Source organism: Lampetra fluviatilis, chromosome 46, assembly GCF_964198595.1.
Source record: "Lampetra fluviatilis chromosome 46, kcLamFluv1.1, whole genome shotgun sequence".
Taxonomy (NCBI): Eukaryota; Metazoa; Chordata; class Hyperoartia; order Petromyzontiformes; family Petromyzontidae; genus Lampetra; species Lampetra fluviatilis.
Window position 1 is genome coordinate 6,527,074 of NC_136320.1, and position 18,408 is coordinate 6,545,481.

An 18,408-nucleotide genomic window follows, 5' to 3' on the forward strand; every position below is an offset into this window, starting at 1 on the left:
ACATACACTCATACACACACACACAGACACACACACAGACACACACACACAGACACAAAGATCCCCCGTATAGCCTTAACAGACTGTAGCGGCAAGTGCTGTTAGCGAGCACACACACACACACACAGACACACACAGACACACACATACACACACACAGACACACACACAGACACACACACAGACACACACACACAGACACACAGACACAGAGACACACAGTCCGGGCATTGGTGGCTGGTTGTGAGTAAGGATGAAAGCGAGTAAGGCTCGTGTGGCCTCTTGCGTCCGTACTTACGATGAAGCACATGAGCCCCACACCCATCTGCTTGTTTGCTGTAGGGAGACACACGTGGTCAGGTGCAGAGCAAAGTCACGCCGTGCGTGCGTTCAACTCAAAAGAGGCTAATGCTATAGGGGCATTTGAGAAACGTTCTTTAAAAAAATACAATTGACAGCGGGTCGCACGATGTCCCTTTGCATGTTTTACTCACTACTGTAGCGAGTGAAATTTTGCGAAAAAGCACACAGCCTCCGTGCAAATGTAAAAAAAAAACACTGCCGACAAACTAAACAGTAATAGATTCGAAGCTTTCGTGACTGCAAGGATTCATACTCTTTGTTTTTTTCGGTAAAGTCACGTAGGTAAAAAATAATAAAAGTAAAATAATAATAAATGAAAATAAATCAATTAAATCACGACGTTAAATCACAACGTTATTTTGCCGTGCCTTTTTACACCTGACGGAGGAAGCTTGTGTTGCCTCCGAAACGTCGTAATTTAATTGATTTATTTTCATTTATTATTATTTTTTATTTATTTTTTACCTACGTGACTTTACCGACAAAACCTAAGAGTATGAAACTAAACAATGTTTTATTTTACAAGGCAAAATAAGGCCCACTCTTTTTCAGAAGTGACCTGGCCACAAATGATAGCTCAACGAAGTGCCTCATCATCACGTGGACATGTCTGGGATCCAAGTATTCAAAACGCGTGACGTTGAGTCCAAATATGGAGGGGAAAAAATGAATAACGGGGACTCCGACGCATTACTCTGTTGTGATTCTGGAATATTTGAATCGACACAGCATCAGAAGAACCTCATCCAAAAGTGGATTTGTTATAATGTACTCTTACTTTAAATCAATTGACCCAAAGATTGTGCCAGTGTTGCAAATTATTTACAGCGGAGGTTGTTCGATCGAACTGCAGCACGTTGGTCGGTGTTAACTACCTCGCCTGATCCCGACCCTGACGCCTGCTGCTGTATTTTTGGAGTTTGCGTCTCTCTCCCCGTGGTTGCGTACATTTTTCTCCGGGTCCTCCGGTTTTTCTCTCCGCGCTTAGGATCAACGTGCGTTTAGAGTATTTGGCTGCTACAAATTTCCACGTGACAAGCCACTTCGTTGAGCTCTATAACTCAGTGGGCCTTATCTCGTGAAATAAAAAACAGATGTTATAGTTTTTTTGTTTAATTTGTCGATGAAGGCGGTGGTGTGTTGAGAATGGGGGATACCCAGGGTAGAGGTCGCAACCGGGTACCCGATACCCGTACCCTACCCGATACCTGGCTACCCGTACCCGGCCGGGTACGGGTACCCGTTTGCGACCCTGGTGCGGCCGGGTACGGGTACAGGTAGACCGTGAGTCACTGGTGAGTAACCGTTTGTCACTCATTTCCCAACGTCTTGTCTCACAATTCAAGTTCCTAGAATCAACCCACCCGCGCCTGCAACATGGCTTCATCCCAGAGGTCGCAATCAGGTACCCGATACCCGTACCCTACCCGTACCCGGCCGGGTACGGGTAGGGTACGGGTACGGCCGGGTACGGGTACCCATTTGCGACCCTGGTGCGGCCGGGTGCGGGTATGGGTAAGGAATCAAAACCCGTTTGCGACCTCTGACCCAGGGCCACATTCGATATCACTCACTACCGGTGTTAGCCGTGATCGGGTTATCAAACCTCAGGCCTCCCGAGTTCATCGTCGCAACAGTCACAATTACTACTCCACGGCTCCAACAATGACACGGAACTCAGGCGCGGTGAGTTTGAAATGCTTTGCAATTCATCGCGCAGGTGGGTCTGCTTAACCCTCTCCCGTTCTGACGACGTCTGCAAGTTGCAGGGTGGGTGTCGCGTTTGCCACTGAATCTCAGAACGCGGAAGCGGCTCAGCATTAATTTTGTTTAGAGAGGCGTAGCGCATTTGTCTCTTAAAGACATTGTACTCACCGCACAGAACCGTAGCGACATGACCACACTCTATGATAGCTGGCGCCAAATTGTGCCACGCGCCCTGCCGCATGGCCGTTATTTTATTAAAGTTTTTCTACCGATTCCGTTCCAATAATTAATTAATGTACACATACGTTAAGAGAACTAACTTGAATGGGAACGATATAGAATATAACATAATGTAACATAAAATGTTTTCTTGGACTTTACGTAGAAGCAGCTGGGAATCCTCCAACACAGGCATGTTTTGGGGAACGTTGAGAAGCGATGGGGGGTTTCTCACAAGGCGGTGTGTAGAGAGGGTGGTTGATGTAGAATGCCATCCATAACGTGAATAGCATGTAGTAGGTGTAATTCTGTGGGCGACACAGAGACAACGATTAGAACCGAGAGACGCTTCACAACCGCGTGTGTATTGTTGTACTGCACTCAGTATGTGTGACCGCTCCTTCTGTTGCGCGTGATTGTTGCGTGTATGAACTTCTTTCGCACCGTACGTCGCCAGCCGTGCTAACAGGAGGTGCGGGCTGGGGGGGGGGGGAGAACAAACTACAACTCCACTGCTGGATGAAGGCTTCCCCCAAGATATCGCTCACGGCCCTACAATGGAACGAGGCATCTAGCTCCCTCCACGCAAGGCCGTGTGTAAGTCGTAAAGTAAAAAAACAACAACATTGTGGCAGACATCCACGTGCGCGCGTAGCTGCGTATCCGTAAGGACCCGAGTGACGTCGCTCCCTCGCATGTTCGTCGTCATTCCCCATCGCAACGTTCCTGCGAGAGCCCTCCAGCCTTGCCATGCTGGCCTCCTGCTGTGCGTGGCCAAGGTCGAACCTCCGCTCGATGGGCGACCGGGAATTTTTCCAACGCGGGGCCCCCAGGACTCTGGAATTCACTTCCACAAGATATTCGATGTCCGTCTCGCGCCGAGTCGCTGTTCTCAAATGCCTTTTCACTTCCTGCATCGTTGTTTTCACCCTGGGGGTTCATTCAGAAGGGTCTTCTTGTCACCGATTCTGCACGTGTGTATATTGAACTTCTTTCGCGCCGTACGTAGCCAACCGTGCTAATTGGAGGTGCCGGGGAAGGACAACAAACTAAACACAAAAAGCAGTTTGAAAGGAATGAGTTTGCGATCTATATCCAGTGGCGTCCTACTATTGGAAGGAAGAGCGTTCCAGATGGCCGCAGAAACGTATCTGAAAGCGCGCGATGCGGCGACTGTGTTTGTTTGATGGCCAGCCACAAGGCGCTGCGAGAAAGTCCGGAGTTCACGTGGTGGTTTAAGCTCCTTGACCAAATCAGCAAAGCATTGTGTGGTTCATTTGGGGGAAGCACTTTTTGTGTAATGAGTGCGACCTCATAATGTGTTCATTCGGCAAACGGAAGCCAATGCACTTTGTGATCTCCGTGTGAAAGATGCTCTCAGAGTTTCAATTATTAATACGATCATTAAATCCACCCTTTCCCACCCAGCCTCGATGAATCGTCGCCATCCATTGCGGCGGTTTGATTCAATAGTGAAACATTCTCATTCTCGTCTCGTGGGGAACTTTTTGGCTGGATCAAAGTGTGAAAAATAAGAAAAGGATTTAAAGCTTTCGTGACTGCAGGAATTCATCTTCTTGGTTCTTTCGGTAAAGTCACGTAGAAGGGAAATAATAAAAGAATAAAAATAAAACAATAAAATACAATTATCACGACGTTTCGGCCACAATGCAAGCAGCCGTCCTCAGGTGAAGAACAGGTCTGTCGGGAAGACAGCGACAGACCTGTTCTTCACCTGAGGACGGCTGCTTGCGTTGTGGCCGAAACGTCGTGATAATTGTATTTTATTATGTTTAATTTTTATTATTTCCCTTCTACGTGACTTTACCGAAAGAACCAAGAAGATAGTTCTGTAATGACACTTTCCGTGCACCGTTCTCTAGCGCACACAGGGGGGAAGGGGGTGTCACACGGCTGTGCCACAGTCCGAAATGGATTCTTCTTCATCGCACGTCACGCCGAGAGCGAGCACGATTGGAATACAATTGAGGCGGGGCGGGGAGGGGGTGAATTGAAAAAGATAATCGACATTCATCGATCAGCCAATGCACCCCTAGCGCACGGCCTTGCGTAGAGGAGGCCCAGGAGATCAATGCCTCGGTCAATCACAGGACCGTGAGCGACGATGACGCACTGGGGGTGGCCTTCATCCAGCAGTTGAGTTGTCTTCAGTTTGTTGTCCTTCCCCCCCCCCCTGCCCCGCACCTCCGATTGGCACGGTTGTCTACGTACGGTGCGAAAGAAGTGCAACGTACGTACGATGATGACGGCAATAGCAATGATGTCATAGCAATGACTGGAGGAATCTGATGAGCTTTAAAGCTATTTTTTTCACAGATGCCCGGCAGAGGCAGGTCAGAACGTTACAATAACAGCCACAAACAGTACAAAAACACAACCGGAGTGTAAACGAGAGGAAAGGTAAGAAAATCACGAATTAATATTTTTAAAATACATAATTACAAAACGAAACTAACCAAGGCATCGGTGGATCCCACCCACCGGCTTCCACTCGCCTTAATCATGTTGCGCAGGGGCATGGTGCCGCGGGACGCGATTTGGTGGACGAAGATGGCCTCCAGGAGACACTTGACGTAGTGGAATGTGTGGCAGACAAAGGCCAAGCTGTCCAGAGCGGGGAGAAACGCGAGCGATCAGTTTCTCACGACTCCACAAAGCCAGCAGCGTCCTGGCAAACCTCTGCTGCATGAAGGATCCCCCCCCCCCACGCCACCGTCAGTCATGGAGGCTGTTCGATCACACCGTAGCGAACGCTAAAAAATAATCGCGTACGTCATCGGAATGGGAAAGGGGGTTAATTGGCGGTAGGATAGCGGACGACTTAATCGCGATGGCGTTACGCGTGACGAGTCGACACGCGGGCGCGCTCGCTCGTGCGAGACCCCGGCTGTCGATGGTGGCAGCGGAGGTGGCAGCGGAGGTGGCAGCGGAGGTGGCGGCACTGACGTGTACTTACTGTACCACCCTGTGCGCGCTGAGGGTGAAGTCGCTCTCCGATGAGTAGAGGAACGGCGTGCGGATGTAGAAGAGGAAGTAGACGCCGAGGATGCTGAGGTACTTGATGAAGAACACCTGGGGACTCGAGCGAGAGGGTCCAATCGATCAACCGAAACTTTGTGTCTTTTAAAAAGGCACCTTTCTTTAAAAAAAATTACTGATTAAAAAACAAGGTCCCACCGATTACCACGGTTGGCTACGTACGGTGCGAAAGACGTTCAACACACACACATACAAAAATGCCGAACCGCCCACCCCTTCGCTGGGCTCAGCCGCCAACCCACCGTGGTCCAGTTGACCTGAGGGCCCAGGTCGTAGAAGTAGAAGGTGGCTGTGGTCCCTACGGGGAGACTCTTCAGGACATCCTCATCCCTCACCGCCTTGCCCTCTGCCCACAGCAAAGACAAAGATCGCTCGACGGTTAGCTCTTAACAACAATAAACGACCAAACAAACAAAAGCTCAAAACACATTCATCACTCAAGACGCTTTGGCCTTCAAGTCAAATGTTTTAAGTATATAACTGGCGAAGCTGTGGGCGTTTGCCCTTCTTCGCCCATGCTGGTGTAATGGACTAGTGGCCCCGGGAGGTAATGATAGGGGAATCAGTCTGCAGTACGAATGGACTGGTGGCTACGGGAATGATCGAGAATAGGAGTGTGGCCAGGTGACGGAAGAGGACAGTCGAGTCTGCTGGTAGAACGAGCGTCCAGAGCTCGCGAGAATGTTCGGGAATGGGGGCGTGGCCTCGGACCGTATATAAGGGAGAAGCGCAGACCATGCTTTCCCACCTGATGGCGGATGCTTGTGTTGCACCCGAAACGTCGTGATTTATTTTCTTTTCTACCTACGTGACTTTACCAAAAGAACCAAAAAGTATGGATTCCTGCAGTCACGAAAGCTTCAAATCAAGAATGCGCGGGAGACACGGGGTTGTTGCAGTGGGGGTCTCCACCGTGATGATGATGATAAGAGAGAGACACGCAAGCTCCAAATATACAGCAGGAGTCAGGGTCGGAATCGAACCCACGACCTCCTGTACACCAGGTGAGGTAGTTAACATCTCCTAGCCACCGTGGCACCCCGACTCTGTCCTAGTTCACATTCGAAGTTTCCACCTTCCTAGCTTTCACCTCGCCAAAGTGCACTTCTACGTCGCCACAGGGGCCTTATCTCGCAGGAGGCCACAACTTGCCGGGCCACAGCTCGGCGGGATATTGGGAGCCACTTCTGGCCCCTGGTGCCACACCGAGTGAAGAACCCAGCACGAGCAGAACGCGTGCGTGAACCTGACCTCTGAACGCAGACAGGGAGTCCTCTACAGACCTCGAAAGGACAAAGATCCCCCGTATAGCCTTTAACAGACTGTAGGGGCAAGTGCTGTTGGCGAGTAGCACCTACGAAGGCCGGAACGGCACACGAGGGGGTGGGTGGCCAGCACCACGCCCGGCCGCCTTTGTCTCCCCAGTGGCGATGTTTACACACCGCACCAGGTGCTCATTTGAGGCCGAGTTGACCTAGGGGAGGTCCAGGACCGGTTCAAATAATCGTCACCGGTGTTGGCGGTGGCCGTGAGCGAGAATCAAGCTCGGGTCGTAGCCGGGGTCCGCAGCGCGCTAACCGCTGCGCCACCGCTCCCCGCGAGCCTCGGCGGCTGGGACGGTGACACCAACATGGGCAACCTCAATGGGGGGGAGCAGGGGGGGGGGGACGGGGAGCAGGGGGGGGAGTTGGCTCGTTGCGAGCCCCAAAATACCGCGTGCTCAATCTTAGCCGCCAGCGTCTATTTCTACTCACGGGTATCGCTTTGCACGGCGCTGCTGCAGAGGGCATGCGGCGCAGACTTCCCGCAGGCCTGCCCCAAATCCGCCGCAAATCCCCCGCGCCGTTCACGAGTTCTCCTTTCCAGGCCGAACGGGGCAGGGGCCAGGAGGCGCGCTCCCTACGATTCGCTACTTCTAACCCAAAAAAATGTTGGTAAATTTTGTTTTTTTTTGACCAGGTGAGCTATTTCGCTCTTTTTCAGAAGCGACGTGGCTGTCACAAATGCTAGCTCTCGGCGAGGTCGCTTAGCGTCGCGTGGAAGTGCATACTCTTAGACGCGCGCGTGATCTTGACTCTAAATGTGGGAGGGGAAAAAAAAACCGGAGGACCCGGACAAGAATCCACGCGACCACGTGGAGAAAGACACGCAAACTCCAAGTGTACACAGCAGGCACCGTCAGGGTCGGGATCGAACCCACGACCTCCTGTATATCAGGCGAGGTCGTTAACATCTCTCCACCGCGTCCTTGCAATGCGTGCGCTGTGGTTGACCCTCGTCTGTAGGCTCTTTGGCCGACCCCCACACCTCAGCTTATTCTCGGGCCTACAGCTAGACATGCAGTACAGGGTGGTCCAGATGTCTCGTGACCCCCCACCCCCCATATCAATCCTCATAAAACGTTGTATGTTAGCAAGTAAGGTGAATTTTAAACAGAAATTCATATTCAAAGGAAAACCAAATGTTAGGGGTCAATTGATTGGGGGGGTGCGGGGGGGGGGTCACAAGACATCTGGAGCACCCTCTCAGTGCCACGGGTTTATTGGCGTGGCCAATTGGGGTGAAAATGACCCCGATAGCCCCCCCCCACTCATTCCACGTGGTTGTCGCACAATTCACTGCGATTGGCCACGTAGAGACACTGGAATCCGCTAAAGTGATACCACCCTCTGGGCTCATGAATTATTTTATCTCGGCTGAGCTTGGAGACTCCTGTACTGTAGACGCTGCATATAAGCACACCCGCCTTTGGAGCAAGGCCAGCTGTGCTTATATGAGACGTTGTGTGCTTGTATCAGAAGTTACCCTTCACCCCCCCCCACCACCACCGGTGTAATGTAATCACGCGTTGCTTATATCAGAACCGTGCTTATATAAGGTGTGCTTAACTCCTATCCCCCTGGCTGGTAAAGGCTTATCCCGAAGAAGACAATAGCTATCTCAGTTGGGAACAGGCTGATTAATATAACTCAGCTGGCCATGAGCTTATTTGCTCACCCCCCCACCCCCCACCTATTTTTTATTGTTGTATGTTGTACGTATGCATGTTGAACTTCGTTCGCACCGTACGTAGCCAACTGGACTAATTGGAGGTGCGGGAGAATGACAAAAAACTAAACACAAAAAGGAGTTCAAAATAAATGAGTTTTCAATCGAGATTTAAAGGGTGCATAATAGCTCCAGTGACTTCCTAATATCGGAAGGAAGGACGTTCCAAATGGCCGCAAAAGTGCGTCTTTGTTCGATGGCCAGCCAAAAGGCTGCTGAGAAGATAACCGGAGTTTTCGTGATGGTTCACGCCCCTTGACGAGATCAGCAAGGTACTACTGTGATTCATGCGTGTCAAGCACTTTGTGTGTAACGAGCACCACCATGAGTCCGTTCGACAACCGGATGCCAACGCAGCTCGGCCACCACTGGACGGACACGGTCGATTCGCTTTGGCGAACATCAACTGGTGGCAAAATATTGTCAGATCGTCCCACTCCAGTTTGTAGATTTAGTCGCTTTACGTGCCGGGAGCTCGCCGCTCAACCGCGCTGGAACGATGTGGAGCAGGGCTTTAATTCGCCCGACACCACCGCATCCAGTATTCCCTGTCGCGTTGGCTGTGGCTACTCGTCGCACGTGCCACCTCCTCCAGTTTACCCGCAAACTCGGAAAAAACCGGCGCTGTAGTCCCTGAAAAATGAGACAAAGGCTGAGTTGAGAGCTTCCAGTTGGAACCGCGAGGAGAAGAAATGTGTGGTATGGGAAATTAATCGATTGGCACCGCACTTACTTGGGTCGACTTTGAAGCACTGGCGAGACGGATACATCCCGGGATCTGTGGCACACGGCAAGAGACTTGTTCAGTGATGCCCAACTTATAGGCACAGACAACAACCGCCGATGTTCAGTGCAGTTATACGATGTTGCTGGAATCTATCGGAAATGGTTATGTTCAGAAAAAATACAAAGGTCATGAACATTGTTGTTGTTGTTGTTGTTATCCTGCCCTTGAGCAAAAGCACATGTGGGGAAGGATGTTAAATACACATGAACAAACGTTCTCTTGAAATCGCAAACAATAATTCACAAGTTTAAACCACGATACATAAAAAAACATACGTGAATTGCAAGCCTGCGATGTGAACATCAAGTGATAATTATAATTTCAGCCGTCGTCGTGATTTCAACCACTTGGCATATGCCTCACTGACAACTGCCAGTCGTATTCTTAGGTTTTTTCGGTAAAGTCACGTAGGTAAAACATCAAAATTAATAAAAATAAAATAAAAATAAAAATCACGACGTTTCGGAGGCAACACAAGTCTCCGTCATCAGGTGGGACCGTCACAGCCAGATTAGCTGCATCAAGTGATGCATCAAGTGATGCAGCTAATCTGGCTGTGACGGTCCCACCTGATGACGGAAACTTGTGTTGCCTCCGAAACGTCGTGATTTTTATTTTTATTTTATTTTATTTGTATTAATTTTGATGTTTTACCTACGTGACTTTACCGAAAAAACCTAAGAATATGAATCCTTGCAGTCACGAAAGCTTCAAATCTAGAACTGCCAGTCGCCATAATTTTGCTGCCATCTTTTAGAATTTAGCGAATCTAACTGGAACGTTAAATCACGCTCAAACGTTCCAATAAGCCAGGGGTTTTGCCCCCAAAGGCCTCGCGACGCACCGTTCCTTTCCCGTCGTCTCCCGTACAAATTAGAAATGTCATTTGCGCGCCGTGCGCGCCTCATGATGAATACACACAACCACCGCGTGACGCAGCGAGCGCCCGATTTGAACGGAGTTTCGTTTTTTATTTACCACTTCTCTACCATTTTTGCTGTTGCTTTTGTTGGACGAACACGAGTCAAGTCGGTAGAAGCACGCCTATCTATTTTACAAACGACGACCGCCAGCGTGGAATTACCACATGATAAAGAAGGGGGGTTCAAGAAACTAGGGTCCTCTACTCGTCTGGGTCAACCCAACCATGTCCACGCCCCCCCGATTTGTTTCCAACAAATACCGGACGCGAGAAATTGCGTGAAAAAACGCACAGCCTCTCTGCAAATGCAAAAAAAAATGTCGGCAAAAGAAAATTGTTTTATTTGACCAGGTAAGGCCCACTGAGCTATGTAGCTCTTTTTCAGAAGCGGCCTGGTCATCACAAATGATAGTGCAACCAAGTGGCTTATCACGTGGAAACGTACAGCAGCCAAATACTCTGAACAGAGAACGTGCAAACTACAAATATACAGCAGCAGGCGTCAGGGTTGAGTTCGAACCCACGACCTCCTGTATACCAGGCGAGGGAGACAACATTTCGCCACCGTGGCGCGCCACTCCTTGGAAGTGGCACCTGCCAAGCAGCGGAACGTGTCTGAGAGAACGTCTACTGGGGAGATGGAGCAACGATGGAATAAATTCGGGGGGCAGGTTTGCCGGTAGATTGTTGCATCCGTGACGGTGTTTTTTTTTTGGATAGGGAACTTCGTCCAGCCGTGGATTGACCGTGTCTGATGTTGACCGTGGAATAATGAACGGAGTGAATGAACGAAAGGAGTAAACGTTTGCAGGAAGCGATCGGTGTTGACTCTCCGACGGGGTCCCTGACATCACCTCCTTCTAAGTACTCCGAGGTCAAGGCTCTCTTGCCAGGCTGGTCGGGATGTTGCCACTGTGCAGCTACGAAGCTTTGGCACCGCTTTGCGCCTTCGCCAATAGGACAATCGCAATCGTTTGATGTATTTGAAGTCTTTTTAACACGTGGGCTTTCGCGACCAATAGTCCCCCCCCTTCCTCTCCTCCGCCTCTGACCTCTGCACCTGATGGGTTCAGTGATGACGTCGTCCTTCTGCTGCTGCTCTATTTGAGACCGCGAGCAGGTGGATGGCTTCACGATTCTGGCAAATCGCCCGATGGTGCTGGTTGATGTCATTACCAGCGAAACGTCACGGTATTAAAATTGTAAACGTCGTGGATTTACTCTCCAACACACCGGTGGGCTGAAGTGGTGACTAATTGGCGTTTTTAGATTTAAAGCTTTCGTGACTGCAGGGATTCATCTTCTTGGTTATTTCGGTAAAGTCACGTAGAAGGGAAATAATAAAATAATAAAAATAAAACATAATAAAATACAATTCTCACGACGTTTCGGCCACAACGCAAGCAGCCGTCCTCAGGTGAAGGTCAGGTCTGTCGGAAAGACCCTTCTACGTGACTTTACCGAGAGAACCAAGAAAATAATTGGCATTTTGTTTACGTGACAAATCCCTGGCTGTGTCGGGTGGTGGAGGATATTCGACACATTTATACTTACGCGATCTAACCCAAAAAAAACTTCACTATGAATATTTCAAGCCCTGTCTTGGCAACTCACCTCCCTAAACTGGCCTTTACCACCCCCGACTAGTTCCGGGCCGTGCAACACCCCTACAGGTTCTGTTGACTTCCCTCCTTTTCCACACGCCGTCGACGGCGGAGCCAAAGTTTGGACCTACTAACGGACGACAATCGCCACTTCACGGCACGCACACGACTTCTTTGTTGACGTCTCTGGGACGATCTCCGGGGCCGTGTGAAGTCACCGCCAACGCTGCAGTGCGCACACGCGCGTCGCGTTCCGTATTTTCCGCTGAGCACACGACATTCCCGTGTCGCGTTACGGCCGAAACACACAGCGCAGCAGATCCACCACCACCTCCTCCTCCTCTACCCAAAGACAAAGATCCCCCGTATAGCCTCTGACAGACGGTTTGGAGGGGTTAGCTCTAGTTAGATGGGTCATGGTCAGTGTGGAGGCTGGTACTAGTGGCTGGTTATCTCTAGTTAGATGGGTCATGGTCAGTGTGGAGGCTAGTACTAGTGGCTGGTTATCTCTAGTTAGATGGGTCATGGTCAGTGTGGAGGATGGTACTAGTGGCTGGTTATCTCTAGTTAGATGGGTTATGGTCAGTGTGGAGGCTGGTACTAGTGCTGATTATCTCTAGTTAGATGGGTCATGTTCAGTGTGGAAGCTGGTACTAGTGGCTGGTTATCTCTAGTTAGATTGGTCATGGTCAGTGTGGAGGCTGGTGCTAGTGGCTGGTTATCTCTAGTTAGATGGGTCATGGTCAGTGTGGAGACTGGTACTAGTGCTAATTATCTCTAGTTAGATGGGTCATGGTCAGTGTGGAGGCTGGTACTAGTGGTGGTTATCTCTAGTTAGATGGGTCATGGTCAGTGTGGAGGCTGGTACTAGTGGCTGGTTATCTCTAGTTAGATGGGTCATGGTCAGTGTGGAGGCTGGCAGAGGTGTGGACTCGAGTCATGTGACTTGGACTCGAGTCAGACTCGAGTCATGAATTTGATGACTTGCGACTCGACTTGGACTTGCATAACAATGACTTTGTCCCACCTATGAGATGTGGACTCGAGTCATGTGACTTGGACTCGAGTCAGACTCGAGTCATGAATTTGATGACTTGCGACTCGACTTGGACTTGCATAACAATGACTTTGTCCCACCTCTGGAGGCTGGTACTAGTGCTGGTTATCTCTAGTTAGATGGGTTATAGTCAGTGTGGAGGCTGGTACTAGTCGTGGTTATCTCTAGTTATATGGGTCATGGTCGGTGTGGAGGCTGGTACTAGTGGTGGTTATCTCTAGTTAGATGGGTTATGATCAGTGTGGAGAATGGTACTAGTGGTGGTTATCTCTAGTTAGATGGGTTATGGTCAGTGTGGAGAATGGTACTAGTGGTGGTTATCTCTAGTTAGATGGGTTATGGTCAGTGTGGAGAATGGTACTAGTGGTGGTTATCTCTAGTTAGATGGGTTATGGTCAGTGTGGAGAATGGTACTAGTGGTGGTTATCTCTAGTTAGATGGGTTATGGTCAGTGTGGAGAATGGTACTAGTGGTGGTTATCTCTAGTTAGATGGGTTATGGTCAGTGTGGAGGCTGGTACTAGTGGTGGTTATCTCTAGTTATATGGGTCATGGTCAGTGTGGAGGCTGGTACTAGTGGTGGTTATCTCTAGTTAGATGGGTCATGGTCAGTGTGGAGGCTGGTACTAGTGGTGGTTATCTCTAGTTAGATGGGTCATGGTCAGTGTGGAGGCTGGTACTAGTGGTGGTTATCTCTAGTTATATGGGTCATGGTCAGTGTGGAGGCTGGTACTAGTGGTGGTTATCTCTAGTTATATGGGTCATGGTCAGTGTGGAGGCTGGTACTAGTGGTGGTTATCTCTAGTTAGATGGCTCATGGTCAGTGTGGAGGCTAGTACTAGTGCTGGTTATGGCTGATGCTAGTTGCTGTCAGATATTTTATTAGGGGGAGGGTTAAGAGGCTGGATAGCTAGTTGGTTAGGGAAAGGGCGAGCAATAGCGGCTGTTGGGGTAGCTAGTGCTGCACTAATCAGCTGGTTAGGAGTCGGGCTACATTCAGAAGGATGATTGGGAAGCTGGCTTGGGTCACGTGTGGTTGAGTTGGCATTGCTGTTTGGTGCGATTCCTTCATTTGTTTGGTATTTTTTTTTGCTTGGTAGCAGTTGGGTTTTTTTATTTTCTTTGGTTGTGGCTGTATAATGGCATTTGGTCCTCATATATAATTAATGTACAGCGTGATGGGATGCTGGTAGCATGAGTGACGTATACAATGAAAGTATTTTTTATTCGATTGGCCCGTGTACTCCACCTCCAAACGGTTTGTCCGTCGTCCGCATCTCATGATTTGATTTTTTTAAAGTCGATTTAAAAAAAAAAATTCAGCTGCCCGGGCGAACTGGCACACGAATGCTCGCGTCACCGAGTCAGCCGAGTTCAGAAGAATCAGAATATTAATTCATACCGGAGGAAATCCCTATGAAGCTCTTTTTTCACAGAGTTCCAGTCGGGGCACTGGATCAGAACGTAACAACAAACAAACAAACAAAAGTGTGCTGTACTTGGCCCTTCCCCCCTCTCCAACCATTATATAAACGGAGTGGTAGCTCCTGCAATCTCTCATTTACTTGATACAGCTGTCGTGGCTGTGACGGTTCCACCTGAAGACGGAAGCTTGTGTTGCCTCCGAAACGTCGTGATTTTTATTTTATTTTACTTTTATTAATTTTAATGTTTTACCTACGTGACTTTACCGAAAAAACCTAAGAATAAAAATACAAAAACACGACACGAGTACAAATTATATATTGGGGTTGCCCCCACGACTGCTGCAGGGCTGCCGTGTTCCACAACCACTGCTCTGTTTGTTGTTTTGTTCCATCCGACGGAGGGGCAGCCACTGATGTGAACATTTCCATATTGGCAGATTTTTTTTTTGCTCAATGACGACATCGCCCAGAAGCAATATTCCGGATATGATGGCTTCAGTAAAAAAAAATTATCCGCACACACACACACACACTCGGTGGATGTGCACCGATTCCTTAAACGCCGCAATGATTCCTTGACGAGAAATAGAGCAATGCGTGCCAACTCAATTACCGTGTACCGACTTGATATACGAGTGCTGTTAACTTCAAACGAAGCAAGTAAGAACTGCGCAAACGTAAATCATCAATTGTTGTATCACAGGCCGCGAAAGATGGCGGCGGCTTGGGGTGGCCTTCATCTCGCAGTGCGATAGATCGTCAATGATGATCATGAACATTGTCCAGGCAGCACGCAAAGATGTGCAAAAAGCACGCGGCTTCTGCGCATTGTGCGAACAAAAACCATCAGCAGTTCCCGAAGAAGTGCATTTTGTTGTGGCCCTCTTGCCTCAGGTGACCGCCACAATAGATTTGAGCAAATGTGGCCGACTGAGAGGCTTTTCGATGGTGATATTGTGACGAGAGGGCCACATTGTAGCGCTACGTAACACGATGTTTGTTCCTGGGTAGTAAGTGTTATTTTCCAATTGCTTATGTCTCTAAAAGTAGAGAAAGTGGATATTATTCCCCACAAACTTTGCTTTTGTGACCAGGACTTTACGTGAAGGAATGACGCATATGCTCAGTGGAAATAGGTAAATTTCAAAATGTCAATGTCCTGGTCACAAAAGCAAAGTTTGTGGGGAATAATAGCCACTTTCTATACTTTTGACGCAAAAGCAATTAGGAAATAACACTTACTACCCAGGAACAAAAAAAATATATATGTTTTGTTACAGTGTAGTCATTCGGGAACTGGTGACGGGTTTCCATGACGTACAAAAGCCGAGAGCCTTTGAAACCTGTGGTTTTCTAGCCTGCCGTGATGGGTCCCCCACCCCCCGCACCCCCCAAATATTTACAGATTAGATTTTAAACCAATGAACGGTTTAGCCTATTTTTAGACTGTGATACGTTAAACTCAAATCGTGCCACATTTAGCCTCAGAAAGTTTTGGAGAGGGGGGGTAAGTTCTGCTGTTGGCGAGCACCTATTAAGGCCGGCGCGACACGCACTCTCATCTAGAATTATAGGTGCCACTCTTTGCTAAATTTATATTCACACTCGCACACATGTGCGCACTGTACACCGAGGGATCACGTTACTGGCCGGAGTTCACGTGGCCCAAAGACAAAGATCCCCCGCATAGCCTCTAACAGACTGTCGGGGCAAGTGCTGTTAGCAGCGGGTGGCAGCACCTTTGAAGGCCGGCACGACACACGAGGGGGTTAGGGGGGGGGGTTCACAGCACCACGCCCGGCCGCCTTTGTCTCCCTAAAAGTGGTGATGTTTCACACATCGCACCAAGTATGTACGCATTTGAGGCCGAGTCGACCTAGGCGGGAGGGCACCGGACCGGTTCAAATATTCACCACTGTAATTGGCAGGAATCGAACTCGGGTCACCGGGTTCGTAGTGCAGCGCGCTAACCGCTACACCACCTCTTGAATTTGGGGCACAGACAGACAAAGATCCCCTGTACATGTATCGCCTTAATAAAACCACGTACGTACTGACTTGAGACTGAGTCGACCTAGGGGAGGCCCAGGACCAGTTCAGATAATCGTCACCGGTGTTGTGGCCGTGAGCGGGAATTGAACTCGGGTCATCGAGTTCGCTATCCATCGCCCCCTGATCCTGCCTGGGCCAACGTTCACAGGGCAAGTAGCTAATGCTAGTTTCTGTCACTCCGGATTTACTAACAAAACACATTTCTGTATACTCATTGGTCCTTTCGGTAAAGTCGCGTAGAGTATGGATGCCTGCAGTCACGAAAGCTTCAAATCAACATTTCTGTATTTTACTATTTCACTTTTTTTTTCCTTTACCACTGAGCTATAGAGTTATTTTTTTTTTCAGAAGCTACCTAGCCACAAATGATATCTCAACGAAGTGGCTTATCTTTCGATTTAAAGCTTTCGTGACTGCAGGGATTCATCTTTTTGGTTTTTTCGGTAAAGTCACGTAGAAGGGAAATAATAAAAGAATAAAAATAAAACATAAAATACAATTCTCACGACGTTTCGACCACAACGCAAGCAGCCGTCCTCAGGTGAAGAACAGGGCTGTCGGAAAGACAGCGTCTGAATGAACAATTTGCATATCTGTTGATATGCAAATTCCTTTGTCAAGGCGTCCTCCTCCTCTAACCCAGCTTAAATATACGCTGCCAAGCTTGGTGGTGTTCATTTTTTTTTTACTTCCCTTCTACGTGACTTTACCGAAAGAACCAATAAGAAGTGGCTTATTGTCACTTGGAAATAAATAGCCGCAGCCAAATGCTCTAAACGGGTGATGTTGTTTCTAAATCTGGACGGGGGAAAAAAACCGGAGTGCCCGGAGAAATATCCACGCGACCACGGGGAGAGAGAGAGAGACACGCAAACTCAAATGGGGGGTCACAAGACATCTGCACCACCCTGTACAATACTAGTGCGGATTTGTACAACCTAGCTGGGTGATGGGAAGTGTTTAAAGATGAGTAAAATCGAAGTCACAAGTAGACACGGCCACCACCGGTAGAGGGGAGCTTTACGAGCCTCTCTCGAAGGTGGGCTACCCACACTTTACCCCACCATGTGAATTCTGCCAATCGACCAACTTTCTAGGTGGAGACAGGTGGTAAGAGAGATTTGATAAAAAATTGTTAGTGTTTACATTTCCCCGCTTGATTGGAGGTCCATTGTGCAAACCATTAAACCATGACAGCATATGATAATTGGTGTTACCCTTTTATCTGGCAACAAAATTGTGTTAATGGTGTAAATGCTTACCCCGAGCTCTCATACTCTGATGGTGCATTGTCTTTGAGTTGTGCGCCTTTTGGCGTCATCTGGTCCAACACCATGTGAGACTAGGCTCTAAGAAAAGCTGTCTCGGGTGTGGACCAATCAATTTCAAGGACAGTGCATACATTATCAGAGTTATGTTTTTTTTTTGCATTCCGACTGCAGGTATTGTGGTCAATGCAAACATGACTCCTTGTAAAAAAAAGGTGTCGGATTTGTTGCCAGATAAAAGGGTAAAAAAACAATTATCATGACAGCATAGTTTGGTATCAAGTGTTTTTTGTTGTTGTTGTTGTAACTGGCTAAGTGCTGTTGATGATTCTCAGAGAGTTGAAACTTGGTTCAGGCTTTGCCCGCTTAAAACAAAAATCCTGCTGGGAAATATTGAACCCAGCAGGCCGGTAAGTCTGACGATGCGTTAACGTCGTTATAATTGCATCTTTCGGCGATGAAACCCGTGGACAAACAACATCCCACGGAGGAGGCAAGCGTGGGGGAAGATGCCTTCATCCAGCAGTGCAATCATCGACAGGCGGCTGTAAAACATTATCATTGTTGACGTTGGGCTATTTCCATAAACATGGGCGCTGTCTTCCAGTAACCGGACAGTTCTGTTTTCTCCTCTCCCTCTCTCTACAGACCTGACAGCAACATTCGGCAAAGACCTCACTGAAGGTCGCCAGCCGCCTCGCTCGCATCTTCCGTGTCACCGGAGGATTTCGCTGAGAGCTGCAGTTTTGCGGGTTTTTTTCCCTCCCCTCTCTCTCTCTCTCTCCCGGTTAGACAGCCGCTCGCAAATAGCTGCACGCAGAGCGTCCAACCGCAAGTAACAGTTCACTCTGATCCAAGGTCCCAGTGCCACGGTGGTGAGGATGTAACTACCTCG

The 18,408-nt window shown here is 48.8% G+C and overlaps 1 protein-coding gene across 1 annotated transcript in view; it reads right to left on the reverse strand.

Moving 5' to 3' along the window:
• Window positions 1-18,408, reverse strand: part of LOC144947730 (very-long-chain enoyl-CoA reductase-like) — a 36,526-nt gene that overhangs the window by 8,761 nt on the left and 9,357 nt on the right. The window contains 6 exon segments of the mRNA XM_078877059.1: window positions 299-336; window positions 2,525-2,597; window positions 4,806-4,914; window positions 5,267-5,382; window positions 5,592-5,695; window positions 9,131-9,175. Of these exon segments, the coding sequence (XP_078733185.1) occupies window positions 299-336; window positions 2,525-2,597; window positions 4,806-4,914; window positions 5,267-5,382; window positions 5,592-5,695; window positions 9,131-9,175 (485 nt within the window).